This window comes from Phoxinus phoxinus, assembly GCF_949152265.1.
Source record: "Phoxinus phoxinus genome assembly, chromosome: 23".
NCBI classification, from domain to species: domain Eukaryota; kingdom Metazoa; phylum Chordata; class Actinopteri; order Cypriniformes; family Leuciscidae; genus Phoxinus; species Phoxinus phoxinus.
In genome coordinates, this window is record NC_136898.1 from 2,757,866 (window position 1) to 2,771,244 (window position 13,379).

Genomic DNA, 13,379 nt, shown 5'->3' on the forward strand with positions numbered 1-13,379 from the left:
ATTACCCGTTTCTTTGACAAAGAGGAACAGTGCCATCTAGTGCTGCTGTCCAGCACAAACACACCGGTGAACACTAGGAAAAATCCCATTAGATTTCACAAAAGACCACAAACAGACGTAAAATATAGCATTTAAGGTCCTAACACCTTTATACTAACGATTAGGACTGGGTTTGGATATTTGGGAACACTTGACAATAAGGTTAATTTTGTGAACTATATTAGTTAACATGAAATAACAAGGAGAAATACTTCTAAAGCATTTATTAATCTTATACTGTAGTTCACCCAAAAATTAAAATTGTCATTTACTCACCTTCAAATCTGTATGAATTTCTTCCTTTTGTTGAACACAAAATAAAATATTTTGAAGAATGTCTCAACTCTTTGGTTCCCCGTATTCTTCAAAATATCTTCTTTTGGTTTCAACAACTTGAGGCTGAGGAAATGATGACAAATTTTCATTTTTGGGTGAACTATCCCTTTAACGTTAATTTAAACATTTACTAATACATAGTTAAAATCAAAAGTTGTTTTCTGTTAACATTTAACTGACTTCAACTGACATAATCAATGAACAGTTATTTTTATTAACGAACGTTAACAAACATGAATAAATACTGTAACAAATGCATTGCTTGTTAATTCCCCCTGTGGTGAAAATCCAGCTTTTAATGTTGTTTATATTTCTATGTGGTGTTTTTAATCTGCTTTAAGACAAATCATGTGTAAATTCATAAGTCGACAGCATTGCTGAGTATTTTCTGCTTAAAACTGCAGTGAACCAAAGACAGTCTCAAAAACACGGTTTGAAATCGCTGGTGTTTCTGACGTCACAAACTACCTTGTAACCAATCAGATCAACGTGTGATCGTCAACCAGTGGATCTCTGAGTGAGTGAGTGGAGGCGGGGCTCATTTGCATATTCATAGAACCGCGCATACTAAATGAGGCGAGGGTGTCGAGTTACATTCAAGATATTTTAAAGCATGACGAAATGTTTTTTATCAAGGAAAAACATTTAAATATGTAATTTTAGTGATCAAAGATGAGTTTTAAGGGATAAAATGATTGACTACAGGGGGACTTTAATGCATTAACTAATGTTACTTACTGCAAAAAGTGTTACCAGATATTTATAATAAATTTTATCAGTGCAGAAAATGTTTCAAGCCTAAAAAGCAGATTTAAAATGACCTGATACTTCAAGGTTTTCCATGACTGTGACAAGACATTATTTAAAGCATGCAACAGTGAAAAGAAAACTCAAAATAAAATCCCAAGCACGACTGGTGTCGAAATTTATTAGTTATACTGTTAATTGTTCAATTTATAATCAATTCAGAAGCTGCAGGAAAAAAAATAAAAATTTACAGAATAAAATCACACCATTGTACATTCACTGATATTTCCCCTGATTTTTTCAAACAGAAAAGACAGTAACAGCATTGTGTAATTCCCCAAGAAAAAAAGTCTCCAAGCTTAATTACAATACATGATTGATTGATTGATTATCTCTGAACGCCCATGCCCACCCCGCTAGCCTAAAAGCCCTGTACGTGTACAAAAGTAAACACACGATCCGCGAGACTCGAGACAGTATAGTGTCTGCCGAACAGACGTCAGTGCACTGATCGCTCTAGAGAACATATGACAAAGGAAAAAAAACTAAATTCCTCCCATCAGAAGACCTATAAGAAAAGGAAACGCAGGTGCACTTTATCGTCACCTTGACCGAAGCCCGTCGCATGATGCCGTGAACATTTGTGGACCTTGAAATGAGAGGGACGTTAAGAAGCAATACAATGAGAAACTCTTTTCCATTAAAACTATTGCAAATGGACAATCACAATGAACTCGGCACGGCTTGAGCACGTTTCAAATGTGCAAACTCCAACCATCAGCTGTTCACGAAGAACAGACACTAATGCACTGGCCACAGTAAACCGTAATAACCCGCTGTCCGTCAGTCTCCTCGGGAGAACCGCACACTTTAAAAACCTGCTACTATGAACGAGAAGATACAATTTTTTTTTTTTTGCTAGGCTGGATGATCTGAGCTGGTGCAGGACGGCCAGACACGAGGAGGACAGGAAGTAGAATTATTCTACATGCACATCCTCGCTCAGATCTGACCTGGTACGATATAGAAACTATACAAATATCAAGCTCTTTGAAACGCGTTTATAAAGCATCGACACACACACACACACACACTCAGGTGCAGAGCTCAGGGTTCCCACGATCATTTCATACACACTAATATTCTCTATATAAATACATTAATTATATAGACGCAGAAGTGGCTAAAAGTGATGTTCAGAGAGGAGATGTCATGTTTTTTAATGACCTTACGAGTTCGATTAAACCATCAAAATATTTTAGATTTCTTTAAATATTACGGAAGAACAAAACTAAACGTGGTTACAGTATTTATCTGATAAAATTACTTGGCAGAAAAGGTTTTATTTTAGTATGCAAACAAGAAAGTGCATAAAGCTCACATTGACTGCAACATAATCAGTTATTAATATTTAGTTGGTTCTCGTGTTTTTGCACGCGTTCATAATTTCTTTCTATAAGAGTCTGGACAAAAACTATTCCCATGTTTCATTGCATTATAAATCACAAATAAAACAATCGACTCCAAGCATAACTACACGATATGCTTACAAAATCTTGAACTATATTTGAATAAAGGATGAAGATGTCAATTTTCCTAGGCTGGACATCACTGTTGACCACTACTGTATGCATGCCTTACATTTCATTAAAGACATGTCCAGGGTTTAATACAAGCACATTGATAATCAGAGAAAAATTCAGTTTGTCCCTTGCAAAAAATGCAATTACAGTAAAGCATGTAATAATAATACAAGAACCCTTAAAAAGTACAGGCACAAACATGAGCCTTCTGCAACACAATCTCTTCCTGACTGTGCCTGTGTAGCGACAGCGAATTTAAATTTGCTGTCATGACAACGCCAGTAATATTTGCATAATATGCGCAAGGATACCAGAAAAGGATCAGCAAGAAGTTACATCCGTAAGCAGAGATTCATCCACCTGGAAAAGTAGTTCCACCTTAAAAAAGGCCCGTTAGATTCACATTTCTGCCTTGAAACTGCGCGGTTTTAACTGAGGGACTAAATGAAATGATTCCCTGCATGCACACTCGTAATGAACCGAGACTGAGACTTTTCCAGGCCTGGAAATCACAACATTTCCCTGATATCTCCAGGTTTTCTGTGAGCGTGGGAACCCTGAAGCGTCACAGGTAGATCAGCGATATCAAAGCACTTCGCCTGTCCTAAAGCCACTCGAAAAATTAAAAAAGCAGCAGCGATTTGCTCCGGTAATTAGTCTGGATTTTGGAGAGGAGAACCGTGTTCAACTAAAGTGGGGGGGGGGGTCACATGAAGGGTCTCGGTGAACACAAGAGACCCTCTTTTAAAAACATGCCTGAGCTCATGCAAAAGCCACTCGCAGACAAAATACATCAATTCTGCGAGGTGGACGTGTGTTTTTGCGCACGTATGTGCATGCCGTGCGAGCAGCGTCACACGCTTTCCTAGCAAAACCAGAGATGATAGGCAGGACTACGCAGATACGACAAATTAAAACCCTCGATTAAGAAACAAAAAGAAGTGCTTCATCTGGGGGGACTAAAACACAGACAGGAAAAAGTAAAGATCTGAACCATTATGAAAAGATATAACCAAACAAAAACAAACAAATAATTGGTCCGATGCCTGCCAAAATTAAGTCGTTTTTTTTTTTTTTTTTTTCTGTAATAGAATAACACAACCATACAGCAATACTTTGACATTTCTAAACGTCCTAACAAAGTGGTAATAGTCACTGGATCGACCTGCCTGAATCTAGAAATCAGGTCAGGTCTTGTCCAGCGCACGTGTGTGTCCACCTGTCCAGTACTACTGATCATTGTGTCATTCTGCTGTCTGGTGGATGAGGGCGACGCGCCGCCGCTGGCCGGTTTGTTGGATGCGTTGATGTCTTCCGTCAAGCGGCATCGTGGTTGGATTCTTGTAGTTTTGCCTCATTGTTCGTGAGCAGCACTGGTGCCTCGAACCTGACCAGTTTTACGAAGCTACAGGTGTGAGAGAAGAAAACAGTGACCGTTAGGAACCTTCACTAATGCGTGATTGAAGCCAAGCTAATAAAGGCAGACGTGAATCATAACACATCATAACTAACCAGGCATGAAGTGATAACGTGAATGATGCGGTCTATCATGTGACAAACTCTTCCATTCTAATCCATGCGGTTGATCGGTTTTAATTTGGTTACTGTGAACTCTCATTGGTCGAAAATATTAAACTCAAAACATAAGCGAATTCAAAATACTATAAAACACTACAATAGTAAAAAATAACAATAGTATAAAATTAATATAACACTGGTTTTCTATTTTCTAAGGGTATTAAGTGTTTTCATTGGTCTAAAATCCTATAGAATATTTAATTCGTTTATTTGGTCTAAAATCCTGCCGAAACCAACTTTACATTTTTAGCGGAACACTAATAAAGTTGCTTATTTTGAAAAAATAAATAAAAATGCTTTAAAATTAGCAAAAATAATAAATGCTGTGAAATAAATATTGCTCGCTAGTTCATGTTAGCTAATCCATTAACCATAATTTAAATTAGTATCTTAGTTTAAGTGTTAGCCTTCATTTTACTTTACATGCTTCAGGTAATAAAATAAAAGTTTTCCTTGTTTGTTCACGATACATTAATGTAAACAAATCCAACTTTGATTTAAAATTAAATAAGATTAACAAATGCTCTAGTGTTTTTCATTATTTCTTCATGTTTACTAGTGTAGTTAAATATTTGCAAACAAATTATACCTTTAATTGTAAAGTGTCAACAAAATATAAACTAAAAATAAGTAGATGTACTAGAATGACTAAAAACTGTAATTACTGTAATTAACAAAAGCAAATAAAGTTACTAAAACCGCTAATTCAACATATTAATACTATAAAACATTATGATAGTAAAACTAATGTAACAGTATAAAAATAATACTTTTAATATACTATGCTGGGCTGTTTCCAAGTTCCTCCTTAAGGTTTTTTCACCCGTTTTATCATTTACAAGTGAAAAGGTTTAAGTCTAATAACTTAATATGCATGATTAGAGGAATCATTCATACTTCGAGAACAAGGTTTGTTCGAATCAATAACACTAAGTTTGACTAACAACAGTAGTGTCTTACTAAACCCTACTAATGCCTTCTGATCTGCCGCAGCATTTAGTTTTCATCGTGCCTGGTTAGTGTGAATTCAAGACATTTTTTCCACACTCAAACGTGTACGAACGCACGCTCACTCAAATCAAAGAGAGCAGAAACACACACGCTCACATGCGCCGAGTGCAAACACACTCTGGAAAAATCAACAAACACAAAAGCGGTGATTAGAAACCAAGAACACAGTGCAGAGGAGCAGCAATGAGGCGATGAGGAGAAATGAGAAGTGAAGGAGGGGAGAGAAGGAAAAAACACACGTTTGGGCAGAGGCGCTTGGAAAGAGCGACCGAGGAGAGGCTCATCTCTTCCAGATCGCTTTACAGCACAGCCAAACACACAGGGAGGGAGAACTACACAAATATGAAGCGGCTGTGCTTCATTCTGACTCGAGAAGAAGAAAGTCTATAAAATTAACTTCTTAACTGCCTTACAGAGACGCTGCGAGATCAACTCAAGATTCATGCAACTCTGGAAGACGTCCAACACACACGACCAACACACACGTCCAACACACACGACCAACACACACGACCAACACACACGACCAACACACACGTCCAACACACACGACCAACACACACGACCAACACACACGACCAACACACACGACCAACACACACGACCAACACACACGACCAACACACACGACCAACACACACGACCAACACACACGACCAACACACACGACCAACACGAAAATAAAGGAATAGTTCACTCAAAATTCAACTTAAAAGGTGAAACTAATATATTATATAGACTCATTACATGCAAAGTGAGATATTTCAAGCCTTTATTTGTTATCATTTTGATGATTATGGCTTACAGCTTATGAAAACCTTTTCACAATATTCTAATTTTGAATTTGGGGTTTTCATAAACTGCAAGCCATAATCATCAAAATGATAACAAATAAAGGCTTTAAATATCTCACTTTGCATGTAATGAGTCTATATAATATATTAGTTTCACCTTTTAAGTTGAATTACTGAAATAAATGAACTTTTGAACCATATTCTAATTTCTCGAGTTTCGCCTGTATTATCATTCCAGATCTGCATGAGTTTCTGTCTTATTAAAAGAAGCGTTCAGGTTGCTCATTTGAATACAATGAAAGTATACAGTGTAATAGTCCATACAACACACATCGGACATCATTGGACACCTTTTATGAGATGAACAAACTAGGAATGTAACAATATATCGCAATACAAAAATTAAATATGTATGTATCGTGGAAAGTGACAATCTGTATTGTGGAGAGTTCACCCAAAAAATTACTGTGCGTGAAAAAAATTCACGTTTTCAGAGCTTTAGTGTCAGTACTACATTAGACTACTATATATAATGTTGAATATAATGTATAATAATGCAATGGTGGAATATTTGTGGGTCCTGATGATGCCAAATGGCCTACATTATTTTAAATATATCTAGTCAGTGAAAGAGTTACAAGCATATTCCTCTAAAATAATTTTGTGTTTTCAGCTTCAGAATCATGAATATTGTTATTCTGGTGTCTCTATTGTCCTGTGCTTTGGGTTTCCAGACCCAAGTCCATCCTATTAATTTACAAACACAATTTAATAGCAAATTTAGCAGTTTAATCAACAGTACATATTTTTTGTTAACCTTTTATCATATGTCGTGGAGTATCGCAATAATATGGTATCGTGATATGTATCGAATCGTGATGTGAGAGTATCGTTACAAACCTAATAAATACAGAAACTAAACAAGTGAAATTAATATTTTTGAGTTATAACACCAATGAATCCGTGAATTAGATTCTTAAATGTTTTTAAAAGTCGTCTCTTCTGCTGACCAAGGCTGCATTTATTTGTCGTTACACCTCTTAAACAAACTGAGATTTAAGTGTTCATTCTCTGCTAATATTTCCTATCTCTCAAATCTGCACTGGATTTCCATATTTGAATATTAACATTTGAGAGTAAAAAAACTTAAAATATAGCACATAAGTCATATAAACTTCTTTTATGTTGCTATTACAGAGCTTGATGGCATGTGATCACTGTATACCTTCATTGTACAGAAAACAAACGTGGAAACTCAAAACAACTCCATGGAAGAAAGCAAGTCACATGGAGTCGTTTGGAGTGACACGGTGGAAGTAAATGACTATAAATGTATAAAAGTAAATGAATAACCCTTCAGGATGAGAATAACGGAAAAGAAAAAGGCCATTGCAGCTGCTCCTGTAAACATCACAAACCTGCCTTCATTTAGAGAGAAGATCAACAGCTCGACAGAAAACGCTGCTTTTGCTTGTGGAAACTACAGCCGTTGGCCACCACACTTGCTTTAAACATCAAGAACGTCTCAAAGAAACAACTCTTTTACCTTTCAACTGGAGTCTAAAACCATTAGAACTTGCAGATGAGGCTTTTTCAAGGAGCTGCTAACACCTGCTTTTAATTTGCGCCGTTGAGGCACTATTTTCCTCTGGCCTGAGCGTAAGTTACTGGGCGGTTCAGCCAAGAGTTTGTCTAAAATGACTAACACTTTTACTCGGGTTGTGTTGGCCCACACGTCAGCTGACAGGAGAATACCAGAAGAAAGGTTAGTTGTGGTTAGCTGAGATGGAGGCAGTGAAGTGATTGGTTAGTGGGTGGCGGCGGATGAAAAGAACGTGAGAGAGTGAGCGACGGAGCGACTGCTTTTCCTTACGGAGTCTCTCCACCTGCCTTGTGTTACTAAAAAAGGATTCGGCTACTCATCGGCTGCCGTTGTGCCTCGTACGGATCCCTTTTTACGCATCTAGAAACAAAACATGCCGTTAGCTGCAATCTTTCCACTCGCTGGCGTCGACCTGGAAGGAAAGTGTCAGGAAACATCAAAATAGGCAACGCCAGAACATGAAAGCATATCTTCCTGAATCCAGGTAGAAATGGCCAAGTCATTATTTTATGGGAATCAACCTCCCTACTGAAGTCTATATATAATAAGCTGGGATTTGAGAAAGGTTTTATTTGTACTTTTTTTTTTTTTTTTTACAATCTTCATATATTTTGCACTGTGACATTTGCATAGAATTAAAACAGTAACGCAAAACAAAAAGCAGAAAAAACTAACAAAAGCAACCCACCCCCCCCAAAAAATAAATAAATATATAAATTCTCAAATAAATAAAACCAACGTTTTTATTGTAATACAGTAATAATCATGTTGTCTGGGGAAAAATTCAGAACATTACAATTGTACCTAAATGTAAAATGTGACAAATAAAAGACACATAAATAAATAATATATATATTCAAAATAGAGAATTAAGATTATTTCTTCACATTACAAGCTATTTAATTATTGAGGAATGGCAACATTTTTGCATTTCAGAATACAAAAAAATATATAAATGGTCCAAAAATGCGCTTCAGTTTCTTAACTTTAGTGAGAAATTATGCATTCAGGACCGTTTTCGTGAGATTCACCCATTTAACAGTTTAATGTCAGCGAAGAGGCACTGAATGGGTTAACGTTGACATAATCCTCACTGGAAATATACTCACCATCATTTCCATAAAAGAGGTTTTGAAAAAATATATACCCTGGAAGGTTTTTGTAAAGCACGGCGGAGCCAAAGCAAACTTGATTCGTCAAATATTAGTCCAAATACATACTTTCTGCTTGGCAACCGTATAGTAGCAGTGTAAAAAACTGTTTGTTTAATATAAAGTTTAACTACATATACTGCTTGTTTTATAAATGCCAGCCTTAACAACTGAAGGCAATTACAGATGAACTGGTTATGAGAAAGATATAACTCGTAACTTGACTGACGGGTTGACGGTTAAGGAATCACTTTATTGGTCTTGGCCAACCGTCACTTGAGAATAAAACTAATAAGCGACTACGCCTTCGGGATTTGGATGAGAATGTATTGATCGATATTTCCCAGGCAGAGAAGAGTTTGTGGTTTTCCTTGGCTGCATGCTGAAAGCGATCACAGAGCGTGTCAGAGTTTGGAGAGACTGCGTGCCGTTGGATCATCATATTTACTGGGTAGAGGAAAGAATCTGGGCCAAATACTATACACTTGAGCTGGGACGCGTTCAACAAAAACACAACTGAAAATAGAGAATACGAGAGCGCTGCCAGCAGTGACCGGCGGTTTAAAAAAAAAAAAAAAAAAAAAAAAAAAAACTCAAATCTGTAACCCCTTCAATAACATCCAGAAGCAGATTTATTACTATTTTAGGTCTACAGTCAAATAATGACCCCTGGTGCTAATATCACAGGTACTAATGTTTTATTCCACATATAAACGCCCATGTTACGCAATAAAATCAGTCCAGATGTGCACTGTAGGCTGATGATGTACAGGTTGACCATGTCTCGCACAAATAAGCTCAGTGTTTCTTAGAAAGGCGCACTAACCAGTTGCCATTTATCTTGTAGTCTGAATTTAATAACAAAATAAAATAAAATAAAAGCTCTCTAATGCAATAATTAGAAACAAACGAAGCAACGGCATTCGACTAGCATTGTCAAGTCATCTTCATTTATATAGCGCTTTTAACAATGTAGATTGTTTCAAAGCAGCTTTACAGAGATAAACAGATAATTTAAGGTAACAGATTGTTTTGGCTTTATAGCGCTTCTTGAATAATGTTACTTTCCAGCTAAAGTTAGTTTTGATTGATTCACTTCCGTCACAACGATCATTAGTTATTAAATTAGGGGCTTTAGAGGTTTGTGACACTTATATGTGACCCTGGACCACAAAACCAAATTTTTTTTAATTGAGATGTATACATCATCTGAAAGCTGAATAAACAAGCTTTCCATTGATGTGTGGTTTGTTAGGATAGGACAATATTTGCTGCTCCCTCTGCCTGGAATTGTTTGCAAAATACTCTGAAATTGAGTGAACTGGTTCCGTTTGACACTTTTAAAATAGTCTTAAATGATTTGGAGAATGAGACATTGGGCTGTAGATGTTTTAACTAGTTATTTATTGATATTGAAATCTGATTGAATTTGTTTGTGTATGTATATGTGTATATGTTGTTGGATGTTAAACTCAAACGTGCTATGTCTGTCAGTCTTGGCCAGGACGCTCTTGTAAAAGAGATTCTTAATCTCAATGTGCTTTTTCCTGGTAAAATAAAGGTAAAAAAAAAAAAAAAATCGAAACATTGAGAAAATCTCCTTTAAAGTTGTGCATTTATGTTCACGATTGTGCTGCATTCACTCACAAAAATACATGTTTTATATATTTACGATAGGAAATTTACAAAATATCTTAATGGAACATGATCTTTACTTAATATCCTCATGATTTTTGGCATAAAAGAAAAATGGATGATTTTGACCCATACAATGTATTGTTGGCTAATGCCACAGATATACCCGTGCGACTCCAGACTGGTTTTGTGGTCCAGGGTCACATATATGAATATGATATACTTTTGCAATTCCATTTTGTGACACTAGAGGCCTAGTGAAATCACACCCTACACCTTTAAAGACGCTCATGAATAAACCAAAACGTGGAAAGAATAGCGTTTCATGATCTGGACTGCTGGGAATGAGGAGGTCTGCCATGTATGGGTGGGAGCAAATGCAATGGAGGAAACTATACGTGCTTCAGACCATATATAATATATGCTTCATGAGCATTCATAACGCCCTCCTCACCTCTTCCAGCTCTCGCTGCGTCTGCTCCTCCATCCGGCGGATGTCTGCCATGGTGAGCTCCACCCAGCTGTCAATCCAACAGAACAGCTGACGGTGGAAGTTGGTGAAGATTCTCTTCTCTTGCTGCAAACGCAGGTGAAAAAAAAAGGTCTGTGTTATTAAAATGCATTGAGAGATTGGAAGAATACAGAGGGAATTATCAAACTCACTGACACTCACACACATCTCACATTTTAAATGCATCACTCAATGTCAATGAGAAGACACAAAAGGAACAAATGCTTGATATAATTAACGTCAAATTTGGCGCAACTCAACTTGCCGAGGTCTTATATTATGCTTTTTTCCCTCTTCATATTTCTTTGGTGTGGAATGTTGCTGTTTGATGTTTCATTCGCAGAATAAAGGGGCGGGGCCTGGTCGAGTTAGTTAGTAGTGTGTTAAACTGGCGGTTATGGTAAGGGGCGGGACATTCCCAAACACGCTCGAAGCGCTTGACCAATCACAGCACAATGGTCCAAATGACCAATCAGAGCACAGTGTGCTTTTCAGAAGGAGGAGCTTCATAGAGGCAGGAAGTAAATAGAGCGTTACTGACAGACTGGGAAGAGAGGAGCCGCAACAATGGAGAATATGAGGAAAGTAGGGGTGCAACGGTTCACAAAATTCACGGTTCGGTACGTTTTCGATACAGCAAAAAGAAAGAAATGCCAATGAAATTTCCTTGATTTACCTTTTTTTTTTAATTAAAACTAACATCATAAAGTATAATAATTTTTTACTTTGAGCAATGACGGAGCTATACTTGACAGAAAACAAAAACGGCTCCTTATAAAAAAAAATTATGTAATATTGTAGTAGTCATAAACAAAGGTTTATTTAATTTCAGATTAGGGCTGTCACTTTTGAGAAAAATCAAATTCGAACGGATATCAAATACCAGCCTATGTATTCGAATATATTCGAATATCTATCCGCCCCCCCCCCCCCCACGCGCGCACACGCGAAAAAAAAAAAAACAGTTTGACAGTCATAAACAGGATTACTCTCAAAATTACTCTTATAGGACTCGTATCTGCAAATAAACCTTGCCTTTACATGTGCATCTGCAAGGTGCCGACTGGTTGTGCAGGACAGTATGCAGTCATACGATGTTGGACGCCTGGCGATGCTCTGGCCGTGTGCTGTGTTTCTGGGGCTGTTTAAACCTGGCCACTTCAAGCGTTTTCTCAGATCGGATAGCTATCAAAACGATTCCATTTACACCTGGTCACATAGGCCTAAATGTGGATATAAAAACCGGATATAAATCCGATCTTCAATTCTCGCGCTATATGCAGATTTAATGTCACCGAAAGCAACAGATATGAGCTGCATTTTATTGATCATCAGCTAACATTTCAAAGACTGCAATAAGAGAGAGCGGCGCAGCCCTGGTAAGATCATTTTGTTTCTTTACTTTTAATGAAGATTATTATTATTGTGTGTTAAAGCGTCTGCGACTTACTTTCACTTTGATTTGCGATAGTTTGCACGTTGGCTTGACGCTTGATGAATAGATCATCTGCGGTGATGCGTGTTGCAGCGCGCCGTCATATCTGACTATAACACATAGCCTGTAACACGCTTTCAAAATAACACCCTTTCAAAATAACACGCTTTTTTAAAATAAAAAGCAAACGGTCTAATCATAGACTGTAAAAAATGCGCTAGACATGGCACTTTAAAAACCGGATAGTTTATTTGAAGTTCGATTACGGATATTTCACGTCATGTTCGAATGCATATTCGAATATCGAATAAAAAGTGACAGCCCTATTTCAGATTAACATTTGAGGGCAGTAATTTTATTCATAATCTCGAAAAAAAATCGATGTAACGTTACTTGAAAGTACGTTAGGCCTACAATGTTTCTTCCTGGTTTCCAGTCAGCGCTGTTTAGATCTAGATCTCGCAGCGATGTTATTGCTTCAGTGGCGAATTCAAATGCTTTCTTTACTGGATCTCGCTGTGTAGTAACAGTGTCGCTTGACCAAGATCGGCTCGCGCTGCATTGGTCCAAACTGATAAATGGTCCGTGAAGCACAAAATAACGAGTAGCGCAGTTTCGTTCCGCTTTCATTGCGTTTGCCATTTGATGTTGGGCAACGTTGTGGTCGCGCCAGCGTCTCTTACATTATGAGCGTGCTTGCCACGCGCCTACATTTGAAATAACTAAATTTTGGTCAGCAGGAAAAATGGTCCAATGAACCGTTCAGTTTGTAATGCGTACCGAACCGAAAGCCTCGTACCGAACGGTTCAATACGAATACGTGTATCGTTACACCCCTAGTGGAAAATCAACATTCAAGCAGGAAAACCTGTTCTAGTAGAGCCCTAATATATCACATGAGTGATATATCACATAAATATCTCTTTTTGTGTCCCATACGTGATTGGAAAAACAAC

The 13,379-nt window shown here is 37.4% G+C and overlaps 1 protein-coding gene across 1 annotated transcript in view; it reads right to left on the reverse strand.

Moving 5' to 3' along the window:
• Positions 1-1,271: 1,271 nt before the first annotated feature.
• The window catches only part of pitpnb (phosphatidylinositol transfer protein, beta), a 29,474-nt gene continuing 17,366 nt past the window's right edge, over positions 1,272-13,379 (reverse strand). The window contains exons 10-11 of the mRNA XM_079600111.1: positions 10,932-11,054; positions 1,272-4,110 (exon numbers count right to left, since the gene is read on the reverse strand). Of these exons, the coding sequence (XP_079456237.1) occupies positions 4,060-4,110; positions 10,932-11,054 (174 nt within the window). The 3' untranslated portion in view covers positions 1,272-4,059. The remainder of the gene's footprint in view (positions 4,111-10,931; positions 11,055-13,379) is intronic.